Source organism: Mustela nivalis, assembly GCF_964662115.1.
Source record: "Mustela nivalis genome assembly, chromosome: 6".
NCBI classification, from domain to species: domain Eukaryota; kingdom Metazoa; phylum Chordata; class Mammalia; order Carnivora; family Mustelidae; genus Mustela; species Mustela nivalis.
Window position 1 is genome coordinate 83,624,292 of NC_139025.1, and position 27,532 is coordinate 83,651,823.

A 27,532-nucleotide genomic window follows, 5' to 3' on the forward strand; every position below is an offset into this window, starting at 1 on the left:
TAACCTTGGTTTTAGGTATTGGTACAGCATGGACATGTGCTTAAATGATGTGGATGATTAACAAATTACATAAAGTAAAGCTTTTTTTCTCTGAACTGGTGGGCGGGTGTGTGTGTGTGTGTGTGTGTCTGTATGTATATACATATGGGGACAGACTTAGATAAAATTTCTTCCGTAAGCAGTTTATTTATAGATTTTATTTCTGTTAAGAAATTGGTTCTTCAAAACAAAGCTAATTGGCTTCAGACCTCATTTTTTTTATATTAGAAGTTGATCTTTTTTTATTGCTTACAAAGTACTTCCAGAATGTTGTTGAAATGTATTTCAGTTCACAATAAGAGAAGGAAAAGTCATAACATGAAGGTAAAAAATGACAAAAATATTGTTTCAACAGGAAAATAATGAAACTGGCTTAGAGAATGTCATTAACAAAGTGGCCACATTTAAGTAAGTACTTAATATTTATGCTTATTCTGAGAGATAGACCAATCTTTGTTCTTGTACTTTGGATACTTTGTAGAAGCTCTGAATTCCTTGCCTGAACTCCCAAGAACAAGAGCGGAGGACAGATTAAAAAGGGTGAAAATGAGAGGCATACAATAAGCACTTTGGTATGTGTTTGTTGAAGAAATGAGTATCTTTGACAGGTGTATGAGAAATACTCATTTATGATACTAAATGATTTAGATGATAAGACAGTTGACCCTTCAAAATGGGTTTGAATAGCATGGGTCCACTTATATGTGGAGTTTTTACAGTACAGTACTATAAGTGTATTTTCTCTTCATTATGATTTTCTTAAAAACATTTTCTTTCTTCCAGTTTACTTTATTATAGAATACAGTATATAATACATCTAACATACAAAATATATGTATCAATCAACTAATTATGTTATTAGTAAGGCTCCTGATCAGTTAGGGTATTAATAGTTTAGTTTCCTATTGATAAAAGAAATAGAAGATGAATAAACAAATAGAAAGATATTCCATGGTCATGGATTGGAAGAATTAATATTTTTAAATGTCCAGATAATTCAAAGCAATCTGTAGATTTAGTGCAATCTCTATCAAAATACCAATAGCATTTTTCATAAAACTGGAACAGATAATACTAAAAGTTGTATGAAACCACAAAAGAAAAATAGCCAAAGAAATCTTAAGAAGAACAGAGCTAGAGGTATCACAATTCCAGATTTCAAGATACACAACAAAGATAGTAACCAAAACTGTATGGTCAGATTGGCTAAAATCAAAAACACAAAAAACAGCACGTGTTGGTGAGGATGTGGAGAAAAAGGAACCTTCTCATGCTGCTAGTGGGAATACAAACTTGTGCAGCCACTCTGGAGAACAGTTTGGAGGTTCCTCAATAAGTTAAAAGTAGAACTACTTTATGATCCAGTAATCGCAGTACTGGATATTTACCCAAAAAGTACAGAAACACTAATTCAAAGGAATACGTGCACCCCATGTTTATTGCAGCATTACTTACAATAGCCAAATTATGGAAGCAGCCCAAGTGTCCATCAATAGATAAATGGAAAAACAAAAGGTGTTATTACTCAGCCATAAAAAAGAATGAAATTGGGCACCTGGGTGACTTACTTGTTAAGCGTCTTCCTTTGGCTCAGGTCATGATCGCAGGGTCCTGGGATCAAGGCCCACATTGGGCTCCTTCAGGAAGCCTGCTTCCCCCTCTCCCACTCCCCCTGCTTGTGTTCCCTCTCTCTGTCTTTCTGCCAAATAAATAATAAAATCTTAAAAAAAAAAAAAAAAAAAAAGAATGAAATCTTGCCATTTGCTGCAACATAGCCAGAGCTAGAGTGTAATGCCAAGGGATAGAAGTCAGTCAGAGAAAGACCAATACCATATGATCTCACTCATATGTGGAATTTAAGAAATAAAACAAATGAATAAAGGGGTAAAAAGAGAGAGAGAGAGAGAAACCAAGAAACAGACCTGAAAATAGAGAACAAACTGGTGATTGCCAAAGGGAAGCTTGGTGGGGGATGGGTGAAATATATGATGGGAAGATTAAGGAGTGCACTTGTGATGAGCACTAGGTGTTGCATGGAATTGTTGAACCACTGTATTTTACACCTGAAACCAATATAACACTGTTAACTATACCGGAATAAAACTAATTTTTTAAAAATGGTATGCTACTGGCACAAAAAAGGCACATAGATCGATGGAATAGAAAAGAGAGCCCAGAAGTAAATGCACAATTAACATGGTCATGTTGCCTCAAGGAGGCAAGAATATACAATGGGGAAAACATAGTCTCCTCAGTAAGTGATACTGGGAAAAAATTGGACAACTTGATATAAAAGAATGAAACTGGACACTACCTATTAACACCATACACAAAAATAAAAATAGCATGATAAAAGACTCTAATGTGAGACCTAACACCATAAAAATCCTAGAAGAGAACACAGGCAGTAATTTCTCTGACATCGGCCATAGCAGCATTTTTATAAATGTCTCCTGACAAGTGAAACAAAAGCAGAAATAAACTATTGGGGGATGACATTAAAATAAAAAGCTTTCGCACAGTGAAGGAAATCATCAACAAAACAAAAAAGCCGTATACATTTGAATGGGAGATTTTATAATTCTTTGGTTCTTTGAGACATATGAAATGGAAATAAGATTTTAAGTGGATCAGTTCTTGAAATTCAAAAAGTTCCTATTGGTAGTGAATTTCTACTTTTTATAGTATTATATTCATAAATAAATTACTAGTTTTAAATAACTTAAAATAGGATGTAGCTTTTTTTATGGTTTAATAATAACACATTTCACTTAAAAATTCAGTAGAAACCGAAAGCTGTTTAATGTGCTGAACAAATATGATGTATTCCTTTTGGCTTTGATGCTTTTCCTTATAGTACTGTATAAAAAATTCAAACCTGTTTTTTCTTTCTTTCTTTCTTTTTAAGATTTATTTATTAGGGGGAGAGATAAAGTGTGTGAACTCGTTCACACATAGGAGGAGGGGCAGAGGGAGACAGAGAATCTCAAGCAGACTCCTCGCTGAGCACAAGCTGAACACAGGGCTCCATTTTACAATCCTGAGCTCATGACTTGAGCCAAAATCAAGAGTTGGAAGCTTAATGACTGAGTCACCCAGGTGTCCCAATACTGTATTTTCATCTACAATTTGGTATCTCACTACCATTTTAGAAAGTCTTAGCAAATTAAGTAGGGCATGAGATCGGGACTATATAATATAAACTTCTCAGATTTACTTAAATTTCTTAATTATGAAACACAGCTTGGCTGTTATCAGGACTTTGAGCTTACAATGTAGGTTTTTAGTTTTACTATTGGAATAAAATTAGTCATTTCAGTTTAAGCAAGCTAATTGATAAATGATCATATTTCTTCTAGATTTTGACAGTTTGATTAATTTTTAGGTTCTTATTATGTCAATATTTTATACTACAACAACACTGCAGTACATCTCTATATTTCTGTTTAGGAAACCAGGTGTGTCAGGCCATGGAGTTTATGAACTGAAAGATGAATCATTGAAAGACTTCAACATGTACTTTTATCATTATTCCAAAACTCAGCATAGCAAGGTAGGAAAAAATATCCTCTTCGGTAAATAAGCCTTAAATCCTTTATGGTTCCTAACTCCACAGAGAATTTCTTGGTTTTTCTGTAGTTTCATACTGATTCTCACCAATAGAGGCCATTATCTCACCCAAGAAACTGAAATTGAATCAGTAATGTCTTCTAGTGTACAGGGAACATTTAAATTTTTCTGATTTACTAGAAATTATCCTTTATCACTGTGTCATGGGGAGGAGGATTCAGTCAAGAATCCTGCACTTCATTTGGTGTCATGTTTCTGTAGTCCCTTTTAATTTAGGGTAATCTTTTTGCCTTTTTTGTGTTTCATAATACTGCCATTTATCTGTAGAGTACAGGCTACTGATCTTTTAAAATACCCTACATTCTGGATATGCCTGATTGTATTCTCATGGTTAAAATTAAGTTAAACTTTCTGGGGCAAGAATATTACATAGGTAATAAATTGTTTCACATTAGTAGGCACATAATGTCTATTTGTCCCATTAAGGGTAATGTTAAGTTTGATCATTTAGGGTGATATTTGAACTTGTCCTTATAAATATGAATGAATAATTTCTAGCCCATAGTATGATGCCCTGAATAAACATTAGGCACTGAAAGAGTATTATAGACTGAAAGAATGGGGAGTAAAGTCTTGAAGAGGGATGTTACTCATCTGGTTTGCCTTGGCTTTTCCTAGGATAGTCATTTTATTTCTGGCATAAGGTAACATTTTGAATACATACTTAGTATGTGTTTTGGTGGGCTCCTGGATCTTTCCTGCTTGCTTCAAAGTATCAAACATTTATTTCATGTTTGCCAAACAATATATTTAAAGTTGCTGTTTGTTTGTTTGTTTTTTGATACATAGGCAGAACATATGCAGAAAAAAAGGAGGAAACAGGAAAACAAAGATGAAGGTAAAAAGTGAGATTCTGAATGGACTTATTTTTTAAGATTTTGTTTTTTTTATTTTGAGAGAGAGTGAGCAGGGGGTGGGGTTGAGGAGGAGGGAGAGAAACAAGCTGACTCCACTCTGAGTGCAGAACCCAATGCAGGGCTCAGTGTCACAGGCCTAAAGATCATAATTTGAGCCAAAATCAAGAATCAGATGCTGAACCAGCTGAACCTCCTAGGTGCCCCAGAACAGACTACTTTTGACTATTTTCTGTAGTTTTTATATCAGCAAAACATATGGTATTTTTCATTTTTGTTTTCATTGTTTTTTAAGGGTGGGCAACTAGTGGAAGTACAAAGAATCATATTAAGATATAACTTATTCAATAGCAATAGAATTTTTTAATTTATAGCAAATAGAGTTTATTTTGGGTGACTGATACAGTAACTTATATTTCCCTTGACATCGTTGTGTTCAGTGCTTTAAAGGTAACAAAAATCATTTGTTGTTTTGCATATAATATGTGATTTTGACATATGCAATTTAGCATGTAGGATAACCCAAATAAAAATTACTTGTTTGGGGGCGCCTGGGTGGCTCAGTGGGTTAAAGCCTCTGCCTTCGGCTCAGGTCATGATCCCAGGGTCCTAGGATCGAGCCCCACATCAGGCTCTCTGCTCCGCGGGGAGCCTGCTTCCTCCTCTCTCTCACTCTCTGCCTGCCTCTCTGCCTACTTGTGATCTCTGTCTGTCAAATAAATAAAATCTTAAAAAAAAAAAAAATTACTTGTTTGTCTCCTGCTGCCCATCTCCCATCACTATAGCGTTACCACCTCCACCACCTCCTGAATTCTGCCCTGCTTTCAGCAAAGTGGTTAACCTTCTCAACTGTGATATCATGATGTACATTCTCAGGACCATATTTGAGCGGGCAATTGACACAGATTCTAACTTGTGGACTGAAGGAATGCTTCAGATGGTATGTATACTTGAAATATTTTTTCTGCTTTCAAAATTATTTCTACATGATGGGGTTTGTGAGGAACCAGGAAGGAGCAGATCTTTGGTTCCAACTTTGTAACTTCAGTCAGAACCACACTAGAGCACCTGAGACCTAGGGGTCATTAAAAATAGTTTAGATTTGGTGCAGACTTTTTTAGTCATACATTCTCATGTTTTTAGTATCCTTACTCTTTTGAGAACCATTTATATTCGAAAAAACGAATTAAAACCCTGCCCTGCTAATAATAAGTTGGTATATCCTTATTGCATCATAATTTTCTGTATTTCTTATTTCACTTGTATTATGACCAAATAATGATTAGAAGACAGACTTGAATCTTGGGTTACCCCATTTCCTATTTAGGAGCAAAGAATAATTTCTCCATTGGTATGTGGGTATAATTATTTCATTAAGTTTTTATAGGAAGTAGCTAATTAAGTGGAAGTGGGTATTTTTTCTTGGTATTGTTATAGATAATTAGTTAATAATGTCACCTTTGGTAGCTATAACTAGGTATTTATTTAACTTAATTTAAAATTTAATTAATTTAATTTAATTAGTTTTCTTTCTTCCTTGGCTGTTATTGGTCTGGAGGTTCTAAATGCTGGTCATACCATATGTGTATCTCAGTTTTTGTTATGGTAAATACATGACTAAAAATTTCAGGCCATGGAGATATATTTGAAATCAAAGGTTAAAATTTCTAACCCTACCCCTAGTGTCCTACCTAGGAGATAACCACTGTTAAAGGTTTGTATCTTCTGGAAATCATTACACATTAGCATGTACTGGCCTGTTTCATTCTCAATAGATGTATGTTCTGTTGTATGGATATGTATAGTGCTTTTAACCTGTCTCCTGTTACTAGACATTTAGGTTGTTTCCAGGTCTCTGTATAGCACTAAAATGAATATCCTTGTACAAATATCTTTGCATACTTGAGTGTATCTGTCATACTGATTTCTAATATTAGGTCTGTATTTTTACATTTTGAATAAATATCATCACTGGCATTCAAAATATTATACCAATTACTTTGCCATTACCAGTGTGGTGAAAAGTGCCTGTTCCCAGCACCTCAGCCAGCTCTGTATTTTACTAAACTCTAAAATTTTTGCCACTCTAATAGGTGAAAAACAGGATGGTCTTGTTTCAGTTCACATTTCTTTAAGTGAGGTTGGACATTTTCATATGTGTATCATTTCACTTTCTATGAACTGCTTGTTTATAACCTTTGCCCCTTTTTTATCTGTCAGATTGCTTCATTTTTACCTTCATTTAAGGTATATTTACCTAAGGAAGCACAGTTTTATAGATCTTTTCATATTCCTCTTTCAGGCATTTCATATTCTGGCATTGGGTTTACTAGAAGAAAAGCAACAGCTTCAAAAAGCTCCTGAAGAAGAAGTGACATTTGACTTTTACCATAAGGCTTCAAGTATGTTTTAATATTACTTTTCAGCATAGCTTCAGCTAGTTACCAATTTGTAAGTGAAAGTTTAGCTCTTACAGAGTCTTAATCTACCACTCCTTAAAAAATAGACAATCCTGAAATTAAGACTTTCCCTAGCATCTTTAGTTCTTAACTGTTTTCAACAGTAAAAATAGGTTTTTAATCCCCTACTACAATCTTTTTTACTCCTTAAACCCCCTCCTTTTTTTGAGTGGGGATGCATAATACATCGATGATTTCTTACGTTCATTCTTTGTCTCAGTATTACAAATATTTACTACTTATCACCATAACATTCATACTACCCATCCATGGAAGATACTTATGTTGCTGAATGTAAAATGATTGTAGACATCTGAGTGAATGATAATGTGTTTGTCTTGCACTGTTTTCTTCCTATCAGAAAAGGATAGGTTTAGATTAGATTGTTTTTAAGATGTATTTTGATTTATTTATTAAATTAAGACAGTTTCATCAAAGCACATTCCAAGGACATTGATTACGGGACCAATAGGAAAAAGGTATCTCATGTTTTGTTTCTAGACTATACTTTTTAGGTCCTCGAAGACATCATAAACCTCTTCAGTTTATGACTATAAAAAGCCTCCACTTTCAAATTTTTGGAAGCCTTGTTTCTCATTAATTACTTTTACTAGATAGTGAGCCAAGTGGAGGAAAGGGGAGAGTCAGATCATTAAAGGTAGCTTTGACTAGCGGCCCCAGTGGAAATTGTATTACAAGTTCTAAAATAATTCAAGTTTTTCAAGTTGTTTAATTTAGTACTGAATACTTTATGACATTGCAGATTCTTATGTTGAAAAATTAATGTAGTTAAGGGAGTGATTATGAACTTTGGTTATCAATGTGAATAACATAACACTAAAGATTATAATTATGAAGATTTTTGTTTATGATTTTAACTTTTGTGTTTTAAAAAAGGATTGGGAAGTTCATCCATGAATGCTCAGAATATACAAATGCTTTTGGAAAAACTCAAAGGAATTCCCCAGTTAGAAGGCCAGAAGGACATGATAACATGGATACTCCAGGTGAACTTGATAAATAAACTGTATCATATCTTGGTTTAAAGATTGAAGAATCCTCTGTCTGTAATGTTAAACCACTCTTCTCCAGTTGTAAAGTCATTTACCACTGATTTCATGGTCACTCACATTTTCTCATGTTTTAGTGGAAGTATTGTTTTTTTTTTTTTTTTATAAACTAAGATTTATTCCTTTGTGTCATTATTCAGTCAGCATCTGTTGCATGCCTGTTATGTGCCAGCGTCATTTCTGGACTCTGAACAGCACAGATAAGGTGCTTGCTATCACGGAGCATACACTAGTTGAGGTACAGGCAGTGCACAAGAAAAGGATAATTCAGTAGAGAATAGAGGGTAATTTCAGATGAGTAATCTGAAAGGCCTCTTTTGGGGCACTTGGGTGGCCCAAGTTAAGTTGGCTAAGCATCCATCTCTTGGTCAGCTCAGGTCATAATCTCAGGGTTGTACCATCAAGCCCCTTGTCAGGGTCTGCACTCAGGGTGGAGTCTGCTTAAGATTCTCTGTCCCTCTCCCTCCACTCTTTTGGCTAGTGCATGTTCTTTCTCTATCTCTCTCTCTCTCTCTCTTTCAAATAAATAAATCTTTAAAAAAAAAAAATCCTCATTTAGGAGATAACATTGAAACTGAATGACATGGAGCCAGACTTTAAAAATCGGGAGCAGTATTCCACAAAAAGGAAACAGCACTGCAGAAGCTCTAAGGTGGCCAGAAAAGAAGGCCAGTATGACTGAATCACAATGAGGGAGGGAGAGAAAGGCAGCAAGGTCACAGGATAAGCCAAGAGCAAGATCATATAGATAGAACCTGACAGGTGAGGGTAAAGTGGTGGATGTTATTTTTGAGGATAGTGGGAAACTAGTGAAGGATTTTAAGTGACATAATCTGGTCTCTACTTCTGTAAGATCACTGTGGCTCCTCTAGTATAAGTGGATTATAGGGGACAAGAGTAAAAGCAAGGAAACTATTAGAATACTGCTGCAGAGGGATGCCTGGGTGGCTTGGTTGGTTAAGCGTCTGTCTTCAGCTCAGGTCGTGATCTCAGGGTCCTGGAACCAAGCCCCATGTCAGGCAGCCTGCTCTGCAGGAGTCTGCTTTTCCCTCTCCCTTTACCCCTTCCACCTGCTTGTGCTCTCTCTATCTCTCTCTCTCAAAAAAATAAAAAAAAGTAATAAAATAAAATCTTGAGGGATACCTGGGTGGTTCAGTCGGTTGAGCCGCTGCCTTCGGCTCAGGTCATGATCCCGGGGTCCTGGGATCGAGTCCTGTATCGGGCTCCTTCCTTGGCAGGGAGCCTGCTTCTCTCTCCGCCTCTGCCTGCTTGTGCTCACTCGCTCTCTGACAAATAAATAAATAAAATCTTAAAATAAAATCTTGAAAGAAAGGAAAAAAAGAAAACTGTTGCAGAAATCCTGTTGAGAAATGAGCATGACCAAGACTCAGATGCAGATGGTGAGAAGCTGAACTGATTCAGGTGTAATTTGGTGGCAGAATGTATAGAATTTGCTGATAGATAATGGTGGAAAGGATGAGGGAAATGAAGGAGTGAAAAATGAATCGAATTTGGAGCTTGAACTGTTGAGTGGAAGCTGCTGCCTTTGGGGAGGAGTGAATAAGGGGCAGGGAGAGAAGCCAAGGAACATTACCTTAATGGGAAACCCTCCACATGGAAACATGAAACCAAGATTATGGAGCTTCCCCTCACTGTATTTAAAAAACGATTCTGATGTGGTAAGCAAGATAAGTGTTTTGATAACTAGAATATGGAGTGATTATTTTCCATATGCATATCAGTTGGAGGTCTTTGTACTGATTTGTACTTCAAGAAGTCAGCTTTTTTGGTAACTAGAGATACTCCTTATACATGCTTGGTATGTATGATGTTATTATTAAGGTTTCTCTTGGAATAGAATTCCCAAGTATTTAGTATTTGTGTTAAATTTGCCAATATAATCATTTTAAAAATATAAAATCAAAACATAAGTATTCAACTCTTATTAAGAAAATAAATTAGGGGGGCATCTGGGTGGCTCAGTGGGTTCAGTGTCTGCCTTCAGCTCAGTTCATGATCCCAGGGTGCTGGGATTGAGCCCCACATTGGGCTCCTTGCTCAGTGGGGAGCCTGCTTCTCCCTCTCCCTCTGCTTGCTGCTCCCCTTGCTTGTGCTCTCTCTCACTCTCTCTCTCTCTCTCCGTCAAATAAATAAATAACATATTTTTTAAAAAAATAAAGGTGCCATGGGGGCACCTGGGTAGCTTAGTTGGTTAAGTGTCTGCTTTTGGCTCAGGTCCTGATCCTGGCGTCCTGGAATCGAGCCCTAAGTCAGTATCCCTGCTCAGCATGGAATTTCCTTTTCCCCTCTCCCTCTCCTCCTGCCCCCAGCTTGTGTGCGCTCTCTCACTCTCTCTCTCTCTCAAATAAATGAAATCTAAAAAAGAAAAAAATCGAAGCAGCTGGGTATTTCAGTCAGTTCAACTCTTGATTTCAGCTCAGGTCTTGATCTCAGGGTTTTGAGTTCAAGCCCCACCTTGGCCTCCACAGTGGGCATGGAGCTTATTTAAAAGAAAAAAAAAGGAAAAAGAAATTGAACTGCATTTAGTTCAACATTTATATTCTGTAATTACAATGTTATCCATTGGAGAACCATTTCCAAAAATTTATTTTCTTTTAGAAAATATTTCTTTTATTTTCTAAAAGAAAATAAATTTTCTTTTTATTTTATGGGATGCCTGGGTGTCTTGGTTGAGCAACTGCCTTCAGCTCGGGTCATGATTCTGGAGTCCCGGGATTGAGTCCCATTTTGGGCTCCCTGCTCAGTGGGGGGTCTGATTCTCCCTCTGACCTTCCCCCTCTCATACCTACTCTCTCATTCTCTCTCTCTCAAATAAATAAATAAAATTTTTAAAAAAAGAATACCAAAGTTTATTATCAAGATGTACAAAAAGTACAAGTATCAGTTCTTATAATCATTGCATATTTTCCCCAAATGTTTAATATAAAGTTGTGTTTAAGTTCCTTGTGGGAGGTTTTTATACATGAGAATGAGACTCCAAAATATAAAGAAGTTTTGGGGAGGTACCATCCTATTGTTGAAACTTTGATTTTTGTTAAAAAAGAATGAGACTGATCTACATAAGCTATTATGGAAGTATCTCTACAGATAATTGTTTAAGTGAAAAAGAGATAGGAAATGGTATATATGATAGGGTTGTTTCTGATGAGAATATATGTAAATATAAAGAAATATATATTCTGATAATGTTTTTTTCTGGCAAAAGGAGAGGGAGAGAGAGAATCTTAAGCAGGCTCCACACCCAGAGTGGAACCCCACGCAGGGCTTGCTCTCATGACCCTGAGATCATGAACTGAGCCAAAATCAAGAGTTGGATGCTTAACTGACTGAGCCACCCAGGTGCCCCCTAATAATCTTAATTTTGAGGAGAGCAACTGGCATCAGGAAAAGAGGATTTCACTTTCCATTTTGTATTTTTCTCTTTATATATCTTTGTACTAAAAATGTTATTTTAAATCAAAGAGAAATTTTTTCTCCTGACAAAAGTATAGATATGCTCATACCTGCAGATGAAATCAGCAGGTATGCAGCCTCCCTTGGCTGTATTGCTCATCAACTGGGGGAGGTTTGGCATAGTCAGGAGTCACTTTTTATATGCTTGAAATATTTATATAACTGTTTACATGTGTAACTATTTGTGTGTGTGTATGTCAAATTTAAGTCTAAGACATTTGTGACATATGACTAAATCAAATTAGGGAGTTTTTCTGGTTTCTGGTTAGTCTAACCAAATCTTCTTTGAACCTTTCATCTGTTTGTCATAGATGTTTGACACAGTGAAGCGATTAAGAGAAAAATCTTGTTTAATTGTGGCAACTACATCAGGATCAGAATCTATTAAGAATGATGAGGTAATAACATTATAATAATGGTGATCTTCTTCTTTGTCTTTGAACTTCACTGGTGTAAAAGAGCTGCTGCTTTTTTGTTAGAAGGAACCTGTAGTTTATGAGTTTATGAGTTTTGCTTGTGTTTCTATATTACAGAGATTAGTGGTATTTGACATACAGTTGTCCAATATAAAGTATATATTTTATAAAAGCAGAGGAAATTGATGTACAATGGAGCTCTGTTGGAAATACCGTATTTTATTAATTTTTAAAATATTTTAATATCTGAAATTGGGATATAGCCTATAATTAATGACTTATAATTTTTTTTATTTCTTTCCAGCATAACAGTATTCATTGTTTTTGCACTACACCCAGTGCTCCATGCAATATGTGCCCTCCTTAATACCCACCACCTGGCTCCCCCAACATCCCACCCCCCGCCCCTTCAAAACCCTCAGGTTGTTTTTCAGAGTCCATAGTCTCTCATGGTTCACCTCCTCTTCCAATTTCCCTCAACTCCCTTCTCCTCTCCATCTCCCCATTTCCCCCATGTTATTTGTTGTGCTCCACAAATAAGTAAAACCATATGATAATTGACTCTCTCTCTTGACTTATTTCACTCATCATAATCTCTTCCAGTCCCAAATGACTTATAATTTAATCAGCAGCATTCTTTTCTTAGCGCAACATAAGATAATGGTAGATCTTAGATTCAATGAAGTCTGGTAATATTTAGGTTACAAAATACTATAATATAACAAATCAAGTTTTGATGATTCTAATCTTAAAATTATGAGAATACTACTACTTGTGATTTCTTTTTATTACTTGTGATTTTTAACTATCCCTCCTAAAAGAAAAACACTGGACTTAAATTAGATAGAAACAATAAAAAGACACTATATATCTCAGTAATATTTTAAGTTCTCAGTTTTAGCACTGCATCTAGCAGTAAGTGTTAGGTTTCTAGTAGTAACTGTTAGATATCATCAAGTTGGGTAAAATTGATTAAATGTCGTTGATTGAATGATTGAGTTATGATTTAATAATTTTTTCTTCTAACTTTATTTCTTAATCTACCTGCATTGAGTATAAAAGACAATTTATTAGATATTCAAGGTACTTGTGCCTTTTACATTGAATTATTGAAATAACCAGAAGAGTAATTAGTTGTGTGATACATGGAGCCTGCTTGCTCATTTTGAGACATCAGATTGCATCTAGTCTTAAGTGGTAATTAAATTTCATCAGACTTTAACTCTAGGGAATTTTTCCTGACTGAACAATATATGTAAATTTCAACAAGGGATCTTACCTAATTTTTTGTGATTTCTTAATACCAGATTACTCATGATAAAGAAAAAGCAGAACGGAAAAGAAAAGCTGAAGCTGCTAGACTGCACCGCCAGAAGATAATGGCTCAGATGTCTGCCTTACAGAAAAACTTCATTGAAACTCATAAACTCATGTATGACAGCACCTCGGAAATGTCTGGAAAAGAAGACTCCATTATGGAGGAAGACAGGTAAAACCAAGCAAAACTAGAAATTAGCAACTCAGTTTTGTGGAGGGAAAATGACATGTTGATTTTATTTTATTTTTTTTTGACATGTTGATTTTAAATAAAATTTTTCCAAAATATATTTTATAATAGGAGAAATTACATTATTTTTAAACTAGAAAAGGTACAGTGAAAGCTCTTAAGGTACTTAATGAATGTAAATTTATGTTCATAAGCAGTTCAAGTGCACAGTAGTTTGGTGAGAGGCTTTATGCACAAAAAGATACAAAAATGGGAATGGCAAAAATCGAGATCAGCTTATGTTATCTTGTATGCACAGGCTCTTTTTTTTAATGTTAAAATGTAGGTACTGATTGTACTTTTTGTTTCTTTGAACTTATAAATTTTCTTTTATATTAGCATATATGTTGCAGAATATATTACATAATGCACAGACTCTTAGATGCACATTTATGTATCAGTTCAAATATTTCACATCTTTCTTATGATACCTGCTAAAAATGACTGTGGTTATTACAAATTGAAAAAAAATCCTTCACTTGAAAAAGGTAGTTTATGTTCATTTTTTTTTCTTAAAGAGAAATAAGACAGTGCCCATAGTTGTGGTCATGGATAGCACGGTAGAAAATGGGAATCAGTAAGTCTAGTGTTGTGGGTCTCATTGTGGTTTGCTTTTGGGGAAATCAGTTATCCTGCTGGGGGTCACGCTTTGTGGGAGGTTATATAGATATACTAAGAAAAAGAGACAAAATAAGGGTACTTTTAAAAGCATTCCAATTGGGGCACCTGGGTGGCTCAGTGGGTTAAAGCCTCTCCCTTCGGCTCAGGTCATGATCCCAGGGTCTTGGGATCGAGCCCCACATCAGGCTTTCTGCTAAGCAGGGAGCCTGCTTCCCTTCCTCTCTCTCTCTGTGCCTGCCTCTCTGGCTACTTGTAATCTCTGTCTATCAAATAAATAAATAAATAAATAATAAAAGCATTCCAATTTAAAATATTATAAATACCTCCTATGCTTATTTTTCAAAACAAGCTTCCATTGCTCTTTAAACAATGTGTGGTGTAGATAGTTTTAGGAAATTCTGCCTTTGTAATAACAGTAGTAACATTATCCATAATGCATCTGTAGTCCTCAAGTTGAATATGCTAACAAGGACCCTAAGGATGAAGAGTGTATATTTTAAAGATTAAAAAAAGATATGAAGGTAAAGGTATCCTTGGGTGATGATAGTAATAAAACTAGAAATTAATGCAAAACTTAAACAATTAACAAGTTCCAGCCCTCTAGATATTGCATGTTAGCAACATACTGGTTAGAAAGTAATGAAAAAATTATGAGCAACTATACACCAGCAAATTTGACAATCTGGAAGAAATGGATGCATTCCTAGAGACATATAAACTACCAAAATTGAACCAGGAAGAAACCTGGAAGAAACCAGGAAGAAAGTCTGAACAGACTCATAACCATTAAGGAGATTGAATCAGTCATCAAAAATCTCCCAACAAAAAAGAGCCCAGGGCCAGACGGTTTCCCAGGGGAATTCTACCAAACATTTAAAGAAGAATTAATACTTATTCTTCTGAAACTGTTCCAAAAAATAGAAATGGAAGGAAAACTTCCAAACTCATTTTATGAGACCAGCATTGCCTTGATCCCCAAACCAGACAAAGACCCCATCAAAAAAGAAAATTACAGACCATTATCCGTGATGAACACATATGCAAAAATTCTCACCAAAATACTAGCAAATAGGATCCAACAGTACATTAAAAGGATTATTCACCATGACATGGGATTTATTCCTGGGCTGCAAGGTTGGTTCAACACCCACAAATCAATCAATGTGATACAATACATTAATAAAAGAAAGAACAAGAACCATATGATACTCTGAATAGATGTTGAAAAAGCATTTGACAAGTACAGCATCCTTTCTTGATCAAAACTCTTCAAATGGGGGTATAGCTCAGGGGTAGAGCATTTGACTGCAAAACTCTTCAAAGTGTAGGGATAGAGGGCACATACCTCAATATCATCAAACCCACCTTTGAAAAACCCACAACGAATATCATTCTCCGCGGGGAAAAACTGAGAGCTTTTCTGCCAAGATCAGGAACATGGCCAGGATGTCCACTACCACTGCTATTCAACATAGTACTGCAAGTCCTAACCTCAGCAATTAGACAACAGAGAGAAATTAAAGGCATTCAAATCGGCAAAGAAGACATCAAACTCTCACTCTTTGCAGATGTTATGATACTTGATGCGGAAAACCCAAAAGACTCCACTCCAAAACTGCTAGAACTTGTACAGGAATTCAGTAAAGTGTCAGGATATAAAATGAATGCACAGAAATCAGTTGGATTTCTACACACCAACAACAAGACAGAAGAAAGAGAAATTAAGAGTCAATCCCATTTTGCCCAAACCCATAAGATAGCTAGGAATAAACCAAACCAAGGAGGCAAAGAATCTGTACTCAGAAAACTAGAAAGTATTCATGAAAGAAATTGAGGAAGACACAAATAAATGGAAAAATGTTCCATGCTCATGGATTGAAAGAACAAATATTGTGAAAATGTCTATGCCATTTAAAGCAATCTACACATTTAATACCATCCCTATCAAAATACCATCCATTTTTTTCCCCAAAGAAATGGAACAAATAATCCTAAAATTTGTATGGAACCAGAAAAGACCCCGAATAGTCAGAGGAATGTTGGAAAGGAAAGCCAAAGTTGGTGACATCACAATTCCAGACTTCAAGTTCTGTTACAACTGTAATCATCAAGACAGTATGGTATTGGCACAAAAACAGACACATAGAACAGTGGAACCGAATAGAGAGCCCAGAAATAGACCATCAACTCTATGGTCAACTAATCTTCGACAAAGCAGGAAAGAATGTCCAGTGGAAAAAAGACAGTCTCTTCAACAAATGATGTTGGGAAAATTGGACAGCCACATGCAGAAGAATGAAACTGGACCATTTCCTTACACCACACACAAAAATAGACTCAAAATGGATGAAAGGAATCCATCAAAATCCTTAAGGAGAGCACAGGCAGCAACCGCTTCAACCTCAACCACAGCAACTTCTTCCTAGGAACATTGCCAAAGGCAAGGGAAGCAAGGGCAAAAATGAACTCTTGGGACTTCATCAAGAACAAAAACTTTTGCACAGCAAAGGAAACAGTCAACAAAATCAAAAGACAACTGACAGAATGGGAGAAGATATTTGCAAATGACAGATCAGATAAAGGGCTAGTTTCCAAAATCAATAAAGAACTTATCAAACTCAGCATCCAAAGAACAAATAATCCAATCAAGAAATAGGCAGAAGACATGAACAGACATTTTTGCAAAGAAGACATCCAGCTGGCCAACAGATACATGAAAAAGTACTCAACATCACTTGGCATCAGGGAAATACAAATCAAAACCACAGTGAGGTATCACCTCACACCAGTCAGAATGGCTAAAATTACAAGTCAGGATACAACAGATGTTGGAGAGGATGCGGAAAAAGGGAAACCTTCCTACATTTTTGGTGGGAATGCAAGCTGATACAGGCACTCTAGAAAACAGCATGGAGGTTCCTCAAAAAGTTGAAAATAGAGCTACCCTTCAACCCAGCAATCGCACTACTGGGTATTTACTCTAAAGCTACAAATATAGTGATTCGAAGGGGCATGTGCACCTGAATGTTTATAGCAGCAATATCCACAATAGCCAAACTATGGAAAGAACCTAGATGCCCATCAACAGATGAATGGATAAAGAAGATGTGGTATATATACACAATGGAATACTATGCAGCCATCAAAAGAAATGAAATCTTGCCATTTGCAACAACATGGATGGAACTAGAGGGTATTGTGCTGACCAAAATAAGTCAATCAGAGAAAGACAATTATATGATCTCCCTGATATGAAGAATTTGAGAGGCAGAGTGGGAGTTTTGGGGGGTAGGGAAGGAAAAAATGAAACAAGATGGGATCGGGAGGGAGACAAACCATAAGAGACTCTTAATCTCACAAAACAAACTGAGGGTTGCTGGAGGGAGTGTGGGTATGGAGGGGGTGGTTGGCTTATGGACACTGGGGAGAGTATGTGTTATGGTGAATGCTGTGAAGTGTGTAAGCCTGACAATTCACAGACCTGTACTCCTAAAGCAAATAATACATTATATGTTAATAAAAATAGCTAATAAAAGAAAGTAGTGAAAGAGATACCATATATTTATCCAAACAAGAGGATATAAGCAAATATGTGCTCAGAGTTAACTAATGGCCTTAATACTTTTATTATTTATTTTTTATTATTGATTGATTGCATACATAAAATTATGTTCTCATTGAAAACCATTCCAATAAAATATTAAGTTTCCTTTGACCATCCTTTACGTAAGTCTTTCTGCACAGATAATCACTGTTAATAAGTAACTTGTATTCTAAACTTATTTCTGTGCATTTATTTATATGCACTTAAGTAATTTTGTTTTGTGTTTTTTTTAATTTTTTTTTTTTAAAGATTTTATTTATTTATTTGACAGACAGAGATCACAAGTAGGCAGAGAGGCAGACAGAGAGAGAGAGAGGAGGAAGCAGGCTCCCTGCTGAGCAGAGAGCCCGATGCGGGACTCGATCCCAGGACCCCGAGATCATGACCCGAGCCGAAGGCAGCGGCTTAACCCACTGAGCCACCCAGGCGCCCCTTGTTTTGTGTTTTTTAATAGTTTATTAAAACTTGACTTTTGTTCTACAGATTGGTTTTTTACTCAGTGTCTTATAAATCTTCTCATGTTACTATTTATAGATCTGTGGTATAGATTCTACATGATTCTTTATGACTACTGCATTATAGTCCCTAGTGTGTATATATAATATTTTATTTATCAGACTTTGGGTGTTTAAGTTGATTTTCCCTTATTTTCCAGTTTTCCCTTGTTATAAACAATGTGTCAGAACATATTTTTATATTTGCCTTCTTGTACAGTTGTATTAAGTACTTCTCAAGGGTGGAATTAATATGTGAAAGGGCTGAGTCATAATTATTTGAAATTTTGATATTGCCGCAATGTCCTACAGAGTGGTTTTACCAGTTCCTACTCCCAACAGTGTTTGAGAGTTCCTATTTCCTTCATTTTTACCAATACTTACTATTATCAGTACTTGAAAAAATTAGATACTATCAACATTATAAATCTGTGCCTGTTGGAATTTCCCCGATTACTTGTTAGTACTGTTAGTACTAGGTTGAGCATCTTTTCCTAAGATTGTTCACTAGTCTGTTGTGTTTTGTTTTCTGGGAATTACGTGTCACTATCCTTTCCCATCTCTGTTAGGTACTTTGTTTTTGTTTTATTATGGATCTTTAGAAGTCCTTTAAAATTATGGGTACTAAACTTTGTTGCATGTTTCCCATATTTTGTCCCTAATTTTTTAGCATTAATTATGAAGTTTAGCTATAGAGAAGTTTTCAGTGTTAATAAGGACAGATTTATCAGTCTTTTAGAGTTTTAATTTTTTGTATCTTAAAAGGCTTTCTCAGGTCCAAAGTCACAAATGCATTCTCTTACATTTTTTTTTAAGATTTTATTTATTTATCAGAGAGAGAGGCATTCTCTTACATTTTTAAAAATAAAATTTTAATTACACAGTTATATTGATACATTTTCCTTTTAAAAATCAAATGTGGGGCCTGTGGGGCTCAGTGGGTTAAAGCCTCTGCCTTCTGCTCAGGTTCGAGCCCCACATCGGGCTCTCTGCTCAGCAGGGAGCCTGCTTCCCCCTCTCTCTGCCTGCCTCTCTGCCTACTTATGATCTGTGTCTGTCAAATAAATAGATAAAATCTTAAAAAAAAAATCAAATGTTAGACATGAAACTAAAGTTCTGTTTAAGTACTGGCCTAAATCCAGGTCCCCTTTCTGCCCTTCCTCAGAAGATATTCTGGTCATAAGTTTTATATTTATCCTGTCAGAATGGCTATTATGCTATTACATACAAATATATGGAACTATAGAAATTATATAGTATCATTCAGTCTTTTTGTTTTATTTGCAGTAAGTGGTATTGTGTATGTGTCATTGTGCAACTTGTCATTTTCACTTGGAAATCTATGCAGTATTTTCTTACATACAAAACGAGCACAGTGTTCCTCGGTCTTGGCATTTGGGCAGCAATTCTTTTTCATGCTCCATGAATTGCAGGACAGTTAGTATCTCTGGCTCCTCATCCACTCATTCCAGTACTGTCTCCCAGTCCTTATGATAACCAAGAAAATAAACCTTGCCCCACATCTTGCTGAGCACCTCCTATGAGGTTGTACAACACGTAGCTTTGTAACTGCACCTTTTAAAAACTACATAATATTCTGTATGATATAATTGCATTTACATTGATGATGAACATTTAAGTTATTCCCAGTTTGTCGAAAGATTTCTGACATTTCAGGGAGCTTCTTGCTCAGGTAAAGCAGTATTGCAGAGTAGTTCAGAGCATGGCCTATGAAGTCAGATCCTGTGGGTTAAATCCTGGCTTTGCTATTCATAGTGATGAGTCATTAGGTAAGTCTCTTACTGTCTCTAGGCCTCAGTTTCTTCATCTTAACAATGGAAGGTAATATTAGGACCTACTTCATAGGGTTGTTGGAAAGATTAAATGAGTTAACATAATGTAAAGTATTTGAAACAGTGCCTCACATCGTAATTAGTGATTTATAAATATTTGCTGTTATTATATTATTATTACACACATTGAGTACATACTAAGAATTGCTAAATCATTAAGATGTAAGTTTTTATTTTAATGCCTACCAAAATAGAATAGAAACTTAAATGCCTAGTAAGAGGGAATGGATAAAACTATTACCGGCCCATATAGTAAGAGTACTGTGCAACCATTAAAAACAATGTTTCTGAAGAAATTTTAATGACATGAGAAAACAACTAAGATATAAGTGAATACAAGATGCAAATCTATATATGTAATATGATCTTAATTATGTATAAAGAATGTTATAAATAGAAAGTGAACTGGACGGGAATATACAAATGGTTATCTTTAGGTTGTGAGTGTATCATGCTTTTTGTTTTCTTTTTTATACTTTGTAGATTTTCCAAAATTTCTTAATAAGCATGCATTACTTTTATAATCAGAAAAAAACAATAACCCAGCTTCTTGGTACAATAAATTAAGTATAATTATATAGTCTACTTTGTGATCTGCTTTCTTTGCACTTAGCAGCACAAAGTGTATTTTCTAATAAGCAAATTAACTGGTAAGAGTCAGAAAAATCAAGGGGAAAGATTTTAAGCTAATATTGCTAAGTTATCATTTTTATTTTACTATTTTTGTTCTTAAAGTTCTTACCCTATAGTTACTTAAAATCTACCAAAATATAAAGACAAGTGACCAAAACATGTGTCCTCACTTCTGGTCGTTTCTCTTGGTAGCACCCCAGCAGTCAGTGACTACTCTAGAATTGCTTTGGGTCCTAAACGGGGTCCGACTGTTACTGAAAAGGAGGTGCTGACATGCATCCTCTGCCAAGAAGAACAAGAGGTGAAAATAGAAAATAATGCCATGGTATTATCAGCCTGTGTCCAGAAATCTACCGCCTTAACCCAGAACAGGGGAAAACCTATAGAACTCTCAGGGGGTATGTATTATTTAATAAATATCCTTTTGAGCATTTCTTTTCGTATTTATGTGATTAGAAAAAATATTGAAGGAAGTTTGGGAAATGAGACTGTATTTAGCTTTACTTAGACCACATTTTATCCATGTGTAAGATGGACTCTAGGTCCATGTTGGCTCCTCAGTTTTATTTTTTAATTTTAATTTTTGTTATACTTGGCCATACTGCTCAGTCTGTCTCTACCTGCCTATCTCCATTTCTCTTTGCTGAACCTTTTAAAGGTAGGATGCAGGCATATGACTTTCATCCCTGAATATTTCCACATGCATTTTTTAAAATTAAGAATAATCTATTATATATCTATCATACCATTATAACCTTTAAAAAGGTGAATAATAATTCAGGACTGTCACTTAATGTCAAATCCGTATTTGGATTTTCCCAGTTACCCTCAAAATATCTTTTTTCTTTAACTAGACTTTTCTCTTTTTTAGGATCCATATGTTTGATGCATCACCTTTATTATGTCAATTTTAGTCTAATTTAATCTAAAATAGTCACTTAGCCTTTTTTATGATAATTTGTTTGAAAAAATACAGACCTATTATTTTGTACAGTGTCTTACATTGTGGATTTGTCTGATTGTTGTCTCAAGATTAGGTTCATTTTAAAGATTTTCTTGGCAGGAACACTAGGTAATTTTTTTTTTTACATTGTATCAGAGTTAGCTGCTTTATAATATATCTTTCAATAATAAAAATAATAATGATGATTAAAAAAAAAGACTAACATTTATTGACTACTTACTGTATGCCAGGCACTGATGAAGTGCTTTTTTGTGTATTTACTCACTTAATCCTCACAACAACTCTTTGAGTTCAGTACCAATACTGGCTCCATTTACGGATGAAGGAACTGAGGCACGGAGAAGTTAAATAATTTGCCCAAGGCTATGAGTTTATATGTAATGAAACCAGATTTTGAACCACTTTTCATCTTTGCTTTTCTCCAGTAGATTATAATGCCTTAAAGATCCCTTAAAAAGTAATTGAAATTACTGTTAAAATTATAAAAGTAAATTGTGTTTGAATCATAGAAAATCACTTCAATAAATGAGACAAAGCAACTTAAACCCAAAGGTCAGGTTAAAAATGCAAATCAAAAATACAAGTTGTCATTAATTCATTTTAATTTTGAATCCTACCTAGAAGTCCAGGTTTTACTTTTCTCTAAAATTTTTTTTACTCTTAAGAATATATCTCCTGCTGTCATGATACTGTGACAGTTTAGTTGGATATTCCTAAGAAAGTTTATGGTTAAAAATTTAGACCTGATAATCTCTCTCTCTCTCTCTCTCTCTTTTTTTTTTTTTTCTCATTTTATGACCATGGGGGAGATGAATACATACCTCCTATTTTTGTCTTCCTGTACCAGAAATTGTGGACCCGCTTTTCATGGATCCAGACCTGGCATATGGAACTTACACAGGAAGCTGTGGCCATGTAATGCATGCAGTGTGCTGGCAGAAGTAAGTTGTCCTTCTGACATGTTCTTGAAAGAAACTAGGAATAATTGAAGTTCACTAAAGGCCACAAAAAGGCATGTTTTCTCATGTCTTTTCTTCCTTTTTATGTGAATAATTGAGCAGTTTTAATTGCCCATTTTGTTCGCATGATACTCATCATCGCCTTTAGAAATGGGTGTAAAAATTTACTAGCTTTAAATTTTCACTACCCTTTGTACTTCCTCTCCATAAGCTAGTTACTCTTAATCAGTATTTGTATAAAAGAAGCTGTAATCTTTCTTCCTAAAAAATCTCATTTCCTTGAAAAAATGCCTTTGAGATAAAATAGGACAAATTCTAGTTCCACCTCTAAAAGAGAAAAATTCCGAACTATAATTCCTAGGAAATCTTCACATAGGTTTCACCCTTTTGACATTATTAAAATACACAATTTTCCTGTAATAGCCTTTACTACTATACTTGGCTGTTAGAAATGAGGGAACTAGTGTCTACATTGTATTTCCATGCTGTTGAGTTAGGAACCACGTTATGATTCAGTAGAATTGTTTTAAATTTGTTTCTGCCCTGATAGCTCTTCCAGTTTGCCCCCAAAAGAATGGGTATTCTGTTCTTCTGTAATCGTAACTTGGGTTTTGTGGCATGTGGATGCTAAAGATGTTTATTGAGGCAAAAACTCCAGATTTTTGCCACTTGGATTAAAGATTAAAGATAAATGCATTGTTCTAAATGGACACATGCCTTGGAATTTTGCAGGTATTTTGAAGCTGTACAACTGAGCTCTCAGCAGCGCATTCATGTTGACCTTTTCGACTTAGAGAGTGGAGAATATCTTTGCCCTCTTTGCAAGTCTCTGTGTAATACTGTGATCCCCATTATTCCTTTGCAACCTCAAAGGATAAGCAGGTATATTTTAATTCATGTTTTGGTTAATTTTTTTTAAAGCTATCTTTAATCCTTTCATTTGTGTCTGTTTTGATTGCTAGGAGGGTTTTTTTGCTATTTAATGTAAAACTTTTTCTTTTCAGAACTTGCATTCTACTTTAAAAATATGATGAAAAGCCCCAGTGTGTGGTCTCTAAAATAACTAATGTTCATTAATTCAAATCTGTATGTTGTGTGTGTATCTCTAATAGCCATGAAAGTAATAGAACTTGGATCTCTACCTTAGCATTCACGTAAGGAGACAAGATGCCAAGAAGATTCATTTCTTTCATCTAGTCCTTTGATACGATCACAGTTACTTTTTAGAATTTGGTTTCTTTAAAGGTGTTTGTATTATTATTTTAATTCTGTTTTTTCAGAAGATCCAGTTTTCTGCTTGTGGAGATGTGGACAAAATGTTAACTGTAAAAGTAAAAAAAACACTAGATTCATTGTGTATCTTGGGATAGATTTTGAGTTTTTAGACTAAGTTTTTAAACTTTTTGTTCTAACCATCTATGTATGGAACTTGACGGTGAATTTATGCACTTGTTATGATAACTGTAACACTTAATTATATATTTTCTATGTTGTCACTGTTATACATGATGATGCAGTATTATTGTTATTTTTTTAAATGCAGTACATTTTTAATAATTGACCTAAGTTTTGCTGTAGAAAATGATTTTGTTGATAAAAACACTTTTAACATGTTTCCACAACAAAAGTGCTCAAGGGTGATAGGCTTGGCAATTAGGGTCAATAAGGAGTTGTTCTATCTCTACTATTACATGTCATTAGAAAACCTGATTTGAAAATTATCTTCTACTCAGCATTTTGGGACACAAAATGTCATATTTTAGGAAGAAGATGGCACTGGAAGCATTTATCTTTTATTTTTTGAATAATTGATATGTTCTAGGCACTCTACCAAGCACTTGCTATATTATTTTTTTAATACTCAAATAGCCTAACAAAGGCAGGTACCATTATTGCCATTTAAAAGATAAGGAATTGGAGGGGCACCTGGGTGGCTCAGTGGGTTAAAGCCTCTGCCTTCAGCTCAGGTCATGATCTGAGGGTCCTGGGATCGAGCCCAACATCAGGCTCTCTGCTCAGTGGGGAGCCTGCTTCCTCCTCTCTCTCTTTCTGCCTGCCTCTCTGCGTACTTGTGGTCTGTCAAATAAATAAATAAAAATCTTTAAAAAAAAAAAAATAAGGAATTGGAGACAATGAGTAGTTTTTACTTGCCCCAAGACAGACCTAGGATTTGAACCCAGATCTGACTCTACCAAAGCCTTACCTAACTATATACATGAAGACAAAAATAAAACAAATCATAATAAAATTAAGTGACCTTTCCAACTTCTTATTAGCCTGTATAAGCCTTTTTTACACAGTGGCTTCCCGAATAAGGATTATTAAACATGTAAATTATTCTCTAAAGGAATATTCAGTACCTACTCCCCTTGATGTCTTTAAGAATAGAATGCTGCAGGGGCACCTGGGTGGCTCAGTTTGAGCCTCTGCCTGTGGCTCAGGTCCTGATCTCATAGTTCTGGGATCAAGCCCTTGGTTGGGCTCTCTGCTCAGTGGGGAGTCTGCTTCTCCCTCTCCCTCTGCCCCTCTCCATTCATACTCTGTCATGTTTGTGTACTCTCTTTTTCTCTCTCTCTCACTCTCTCTTAAATAAATAAAATATTTTAAAGTAAAAAGGAAGAATAGGATGCCTCAGGCCAGTCCTTTCTGAAGTTAGAACTGGGTCTCTTTGAACACTATGACACTTTTAATTTGTAATAACACCTTTGTTACTTAGGATCTGAAATACGTAATTATATATAACATTTTTATTTGGCACTTGAACCTTCCTACGTAGTTCGATGTATTTGCCTCTTTTGATTTTAGAAAATCAGTATGAGTATAATCTAAGATATGAAAGTTAAGTGAATAAAAAAACTTAAATCTAGTAATAAACTGATATTTTTAAAGAAAATTGGTCATAACCAATCATAGTACACTTTCTGAGAACTTTCTGAGAACTGAAAAATTCTTAGGTCAAGTATATGCCCAGATATGTGAATTTTGGCACAGTTCATTATATAATTTCACTTCACTCAAGACTGTCCTTCAACAGTCCCTTTTAATAACATTGTTTCTAGTCTCATTGTTTGTAAATAAAAATTTGGATCAGTTCCCTGCCCTTACGGAATTTGTATTACAGAAAGGAGAGATGAGCAATAAGCATACGAATACAAAGTGAGAAATACTATGAGAAAGCTAAAGCAGCAAGGTAAAAGGCTAGAAACAGATCAGATGCATAAGACTATAGACACAGTCATCAGGGAGCTCCTCTTTGGGATAATGAAATTTGAATAGGGACCTAAATGAAGTAGAAGACAAGTACTGTTAATCTCTGGGAGAAGAGAATTCTGAGCAGAGTAATAGAAAGAGCAAATGCTCCAAAGTAGGAATACATCAGCATGTTTGAGGCACAGCAGACAGGTAGTATGTTGGAATGGAACAAGCAAAGAACCAGATCATAAAAGGGTTTATAAGGTAAGAAATTAGAATTTTATTTTTAGTATTAAAAACACAAAATATTTTATGTGTGATGGGAAACCATTGGAGTATTTTGAACAGAGGGGTGAGACCAGATTTACATTAAAAGGTCCTTTTGGCTGTTATACAATGAATACATAGATAATAATGAAGCACTGTTGTGGAAACAGGAAAAAGTTCAGGTGAGAGATAATGTAACTTGGATTAGGGTAGTAACAGTGGAGGTAGAAAGAAGTGATCAACTTGGTGTATGTTAGAAGGTAAAACCAGGAAGAATAGCTGCTGGGTTTGAAGGTGGGCTGTGAGAGAATCTGAGAAATCAGTGATGACACCTGGTTTTTTATTTGAATGACTAGAATGGTGATTCCCTTTGTTGACATGTTTTAATTCTAGGTGTTGGGCCTATGAGTGGTATCTTATTCCTTTTAAAGTTCTCCTACCTCCCCAAACAACATTTTTTACATTTATTTATTTATTTTATTGACATATAGTTGATACACAGTGTTACTGTGTTTTCGGGGGTACAACACAGTGATTTGACAGGTCTGTGTGTTATGCTGTGCTCACCACAAGTGTAGCTGCCATCTGTCACCACACAACACTATTACAGTACCATTGGCTATATTCCCTATGATGTGCCTTCGTCCCCATGACTTATTCTTTCAATAACTAAAAGCCTGTGTTTCTCACTCCCCTACACCCCTTTTGGCCCATTCTCTACCTCCTCCAGCAGCCATCAGTTTGTCTTTGTATTTATGAGTCTCTTTCTGCTTTGTTGGTTCATTTGTTCTGTTTCTTAGATTTCACATATAAGTGAAATCATATGGTATTTGTCTTTATCTGCCTGATGTACTTCACTTAGCATAATACCCTCTAAATCTGTCCATGTTGTCACAAATGGCAAGGTGTTATCCTTTTTTATGGCTCAGTAATATCCTGTTGTGTATATACTACATCTTCTTTATCCATTCATCTGTCACTGGACACTTAGGTTCCTTCCACATTGTGGCTATTATAAATGATGCTAAAACTGTACTTATAGACACAAGTGTTTCTATGACCTAGGAAGTTAATCTGAAGGAGTTTGACTTTTTTTATACAGCCATTCTTCTATAGAAAGACTCTACAAGTGCAGCTTTTCAGTCTGACTTTGTGCCAAAGGCTTAATAATTTTTAAATGTCATTTTTCAGTGAGAATACAGAAGCTGTTGGTCAACTTTTGACCCTGGAACAATGGATACAGACTGTTCTGGCCAGAATATCAGGTTATAATATGAAACATGCCAGAGGTTTGCTTAAATTTACTTTATATTTAGCTGTGTAAGATTTAAGTGTTAGAGTCTTTAATTTTTTTCTCAAGTATTTCCTGCTATAAATTATGGTTTGCCAGTACAGATTTGTTGATTATCAGGAAGTAAAGGTTTTCAAAGCCAAGACTAAGTTTGGCTTACTTTATT

At 35.3% G+C, this 27,532-nt stretch overlaps 1 protein-coding gene across 2 annotated transcripts in view; it reads left to right on the forward strand.

Annotated features, from left to right (window-relative positions):
* The window catches only part of UBR1 (ubiquitin protein ligase E3 component n-recognin 1), a 142,893-nt gene that overhangs the window by 75,980 nt on the left and 39,381 nt on the right, over positions 1 to 27,532 (forward strand). Inside the window, exons 22-33 of one of the 2 annotated variants that reach the window (XM_082735361.1) lie at positions 395 to 447; positions 3,490 to 3,592; positions 4,459 to 4,507; positions 5,309 to 5,463; positions 6,826 to 6,925; positions 7,880 to 7,989; positions 11,838 to 11,924; positions 13,250 to 13,431; positions 20,886 to 21,091; positions 22,505 to 22,598; positions 23,349 to 23,498; positions 27,267 to 27,364. In XM_082735361.1, coding sequence (XP_082591487.1) covers positions 395 to 447; positions 3,490 to 3,592; positions 4,459 to 4,507; positions 5,309 to 5,463; positions 6,826 to 6,925; positions 7,880 to 7,989; positions 11,838 to 11,924; positions 13,250 to 13,431; positions 20,886 to 21,091; positions 22,505 to 22,598; positions 23,349 to 23,498; positions 27,267 to 27,364 — 1,387 coding nt within the window. The remainder of the gene's footprint in view (positions 1 to 394; positions 448 to 3,489; positions 3,593 to 4,458; positions 4,508 to 5,308; positions 5,464 to 6,825; positions 6,926 to 7,879; positions 7,990 to 11,837; positions 11,925 to 13,249; positions 13,432 to 20,885; positions 21,092 to 22,504; positions 22,599 to 23,348; positions 23,499 to 27,266; positions 27,365 to 27,532) is intronic. The other variant, XM_082735362.1, reaches the window with a different exon arrangement.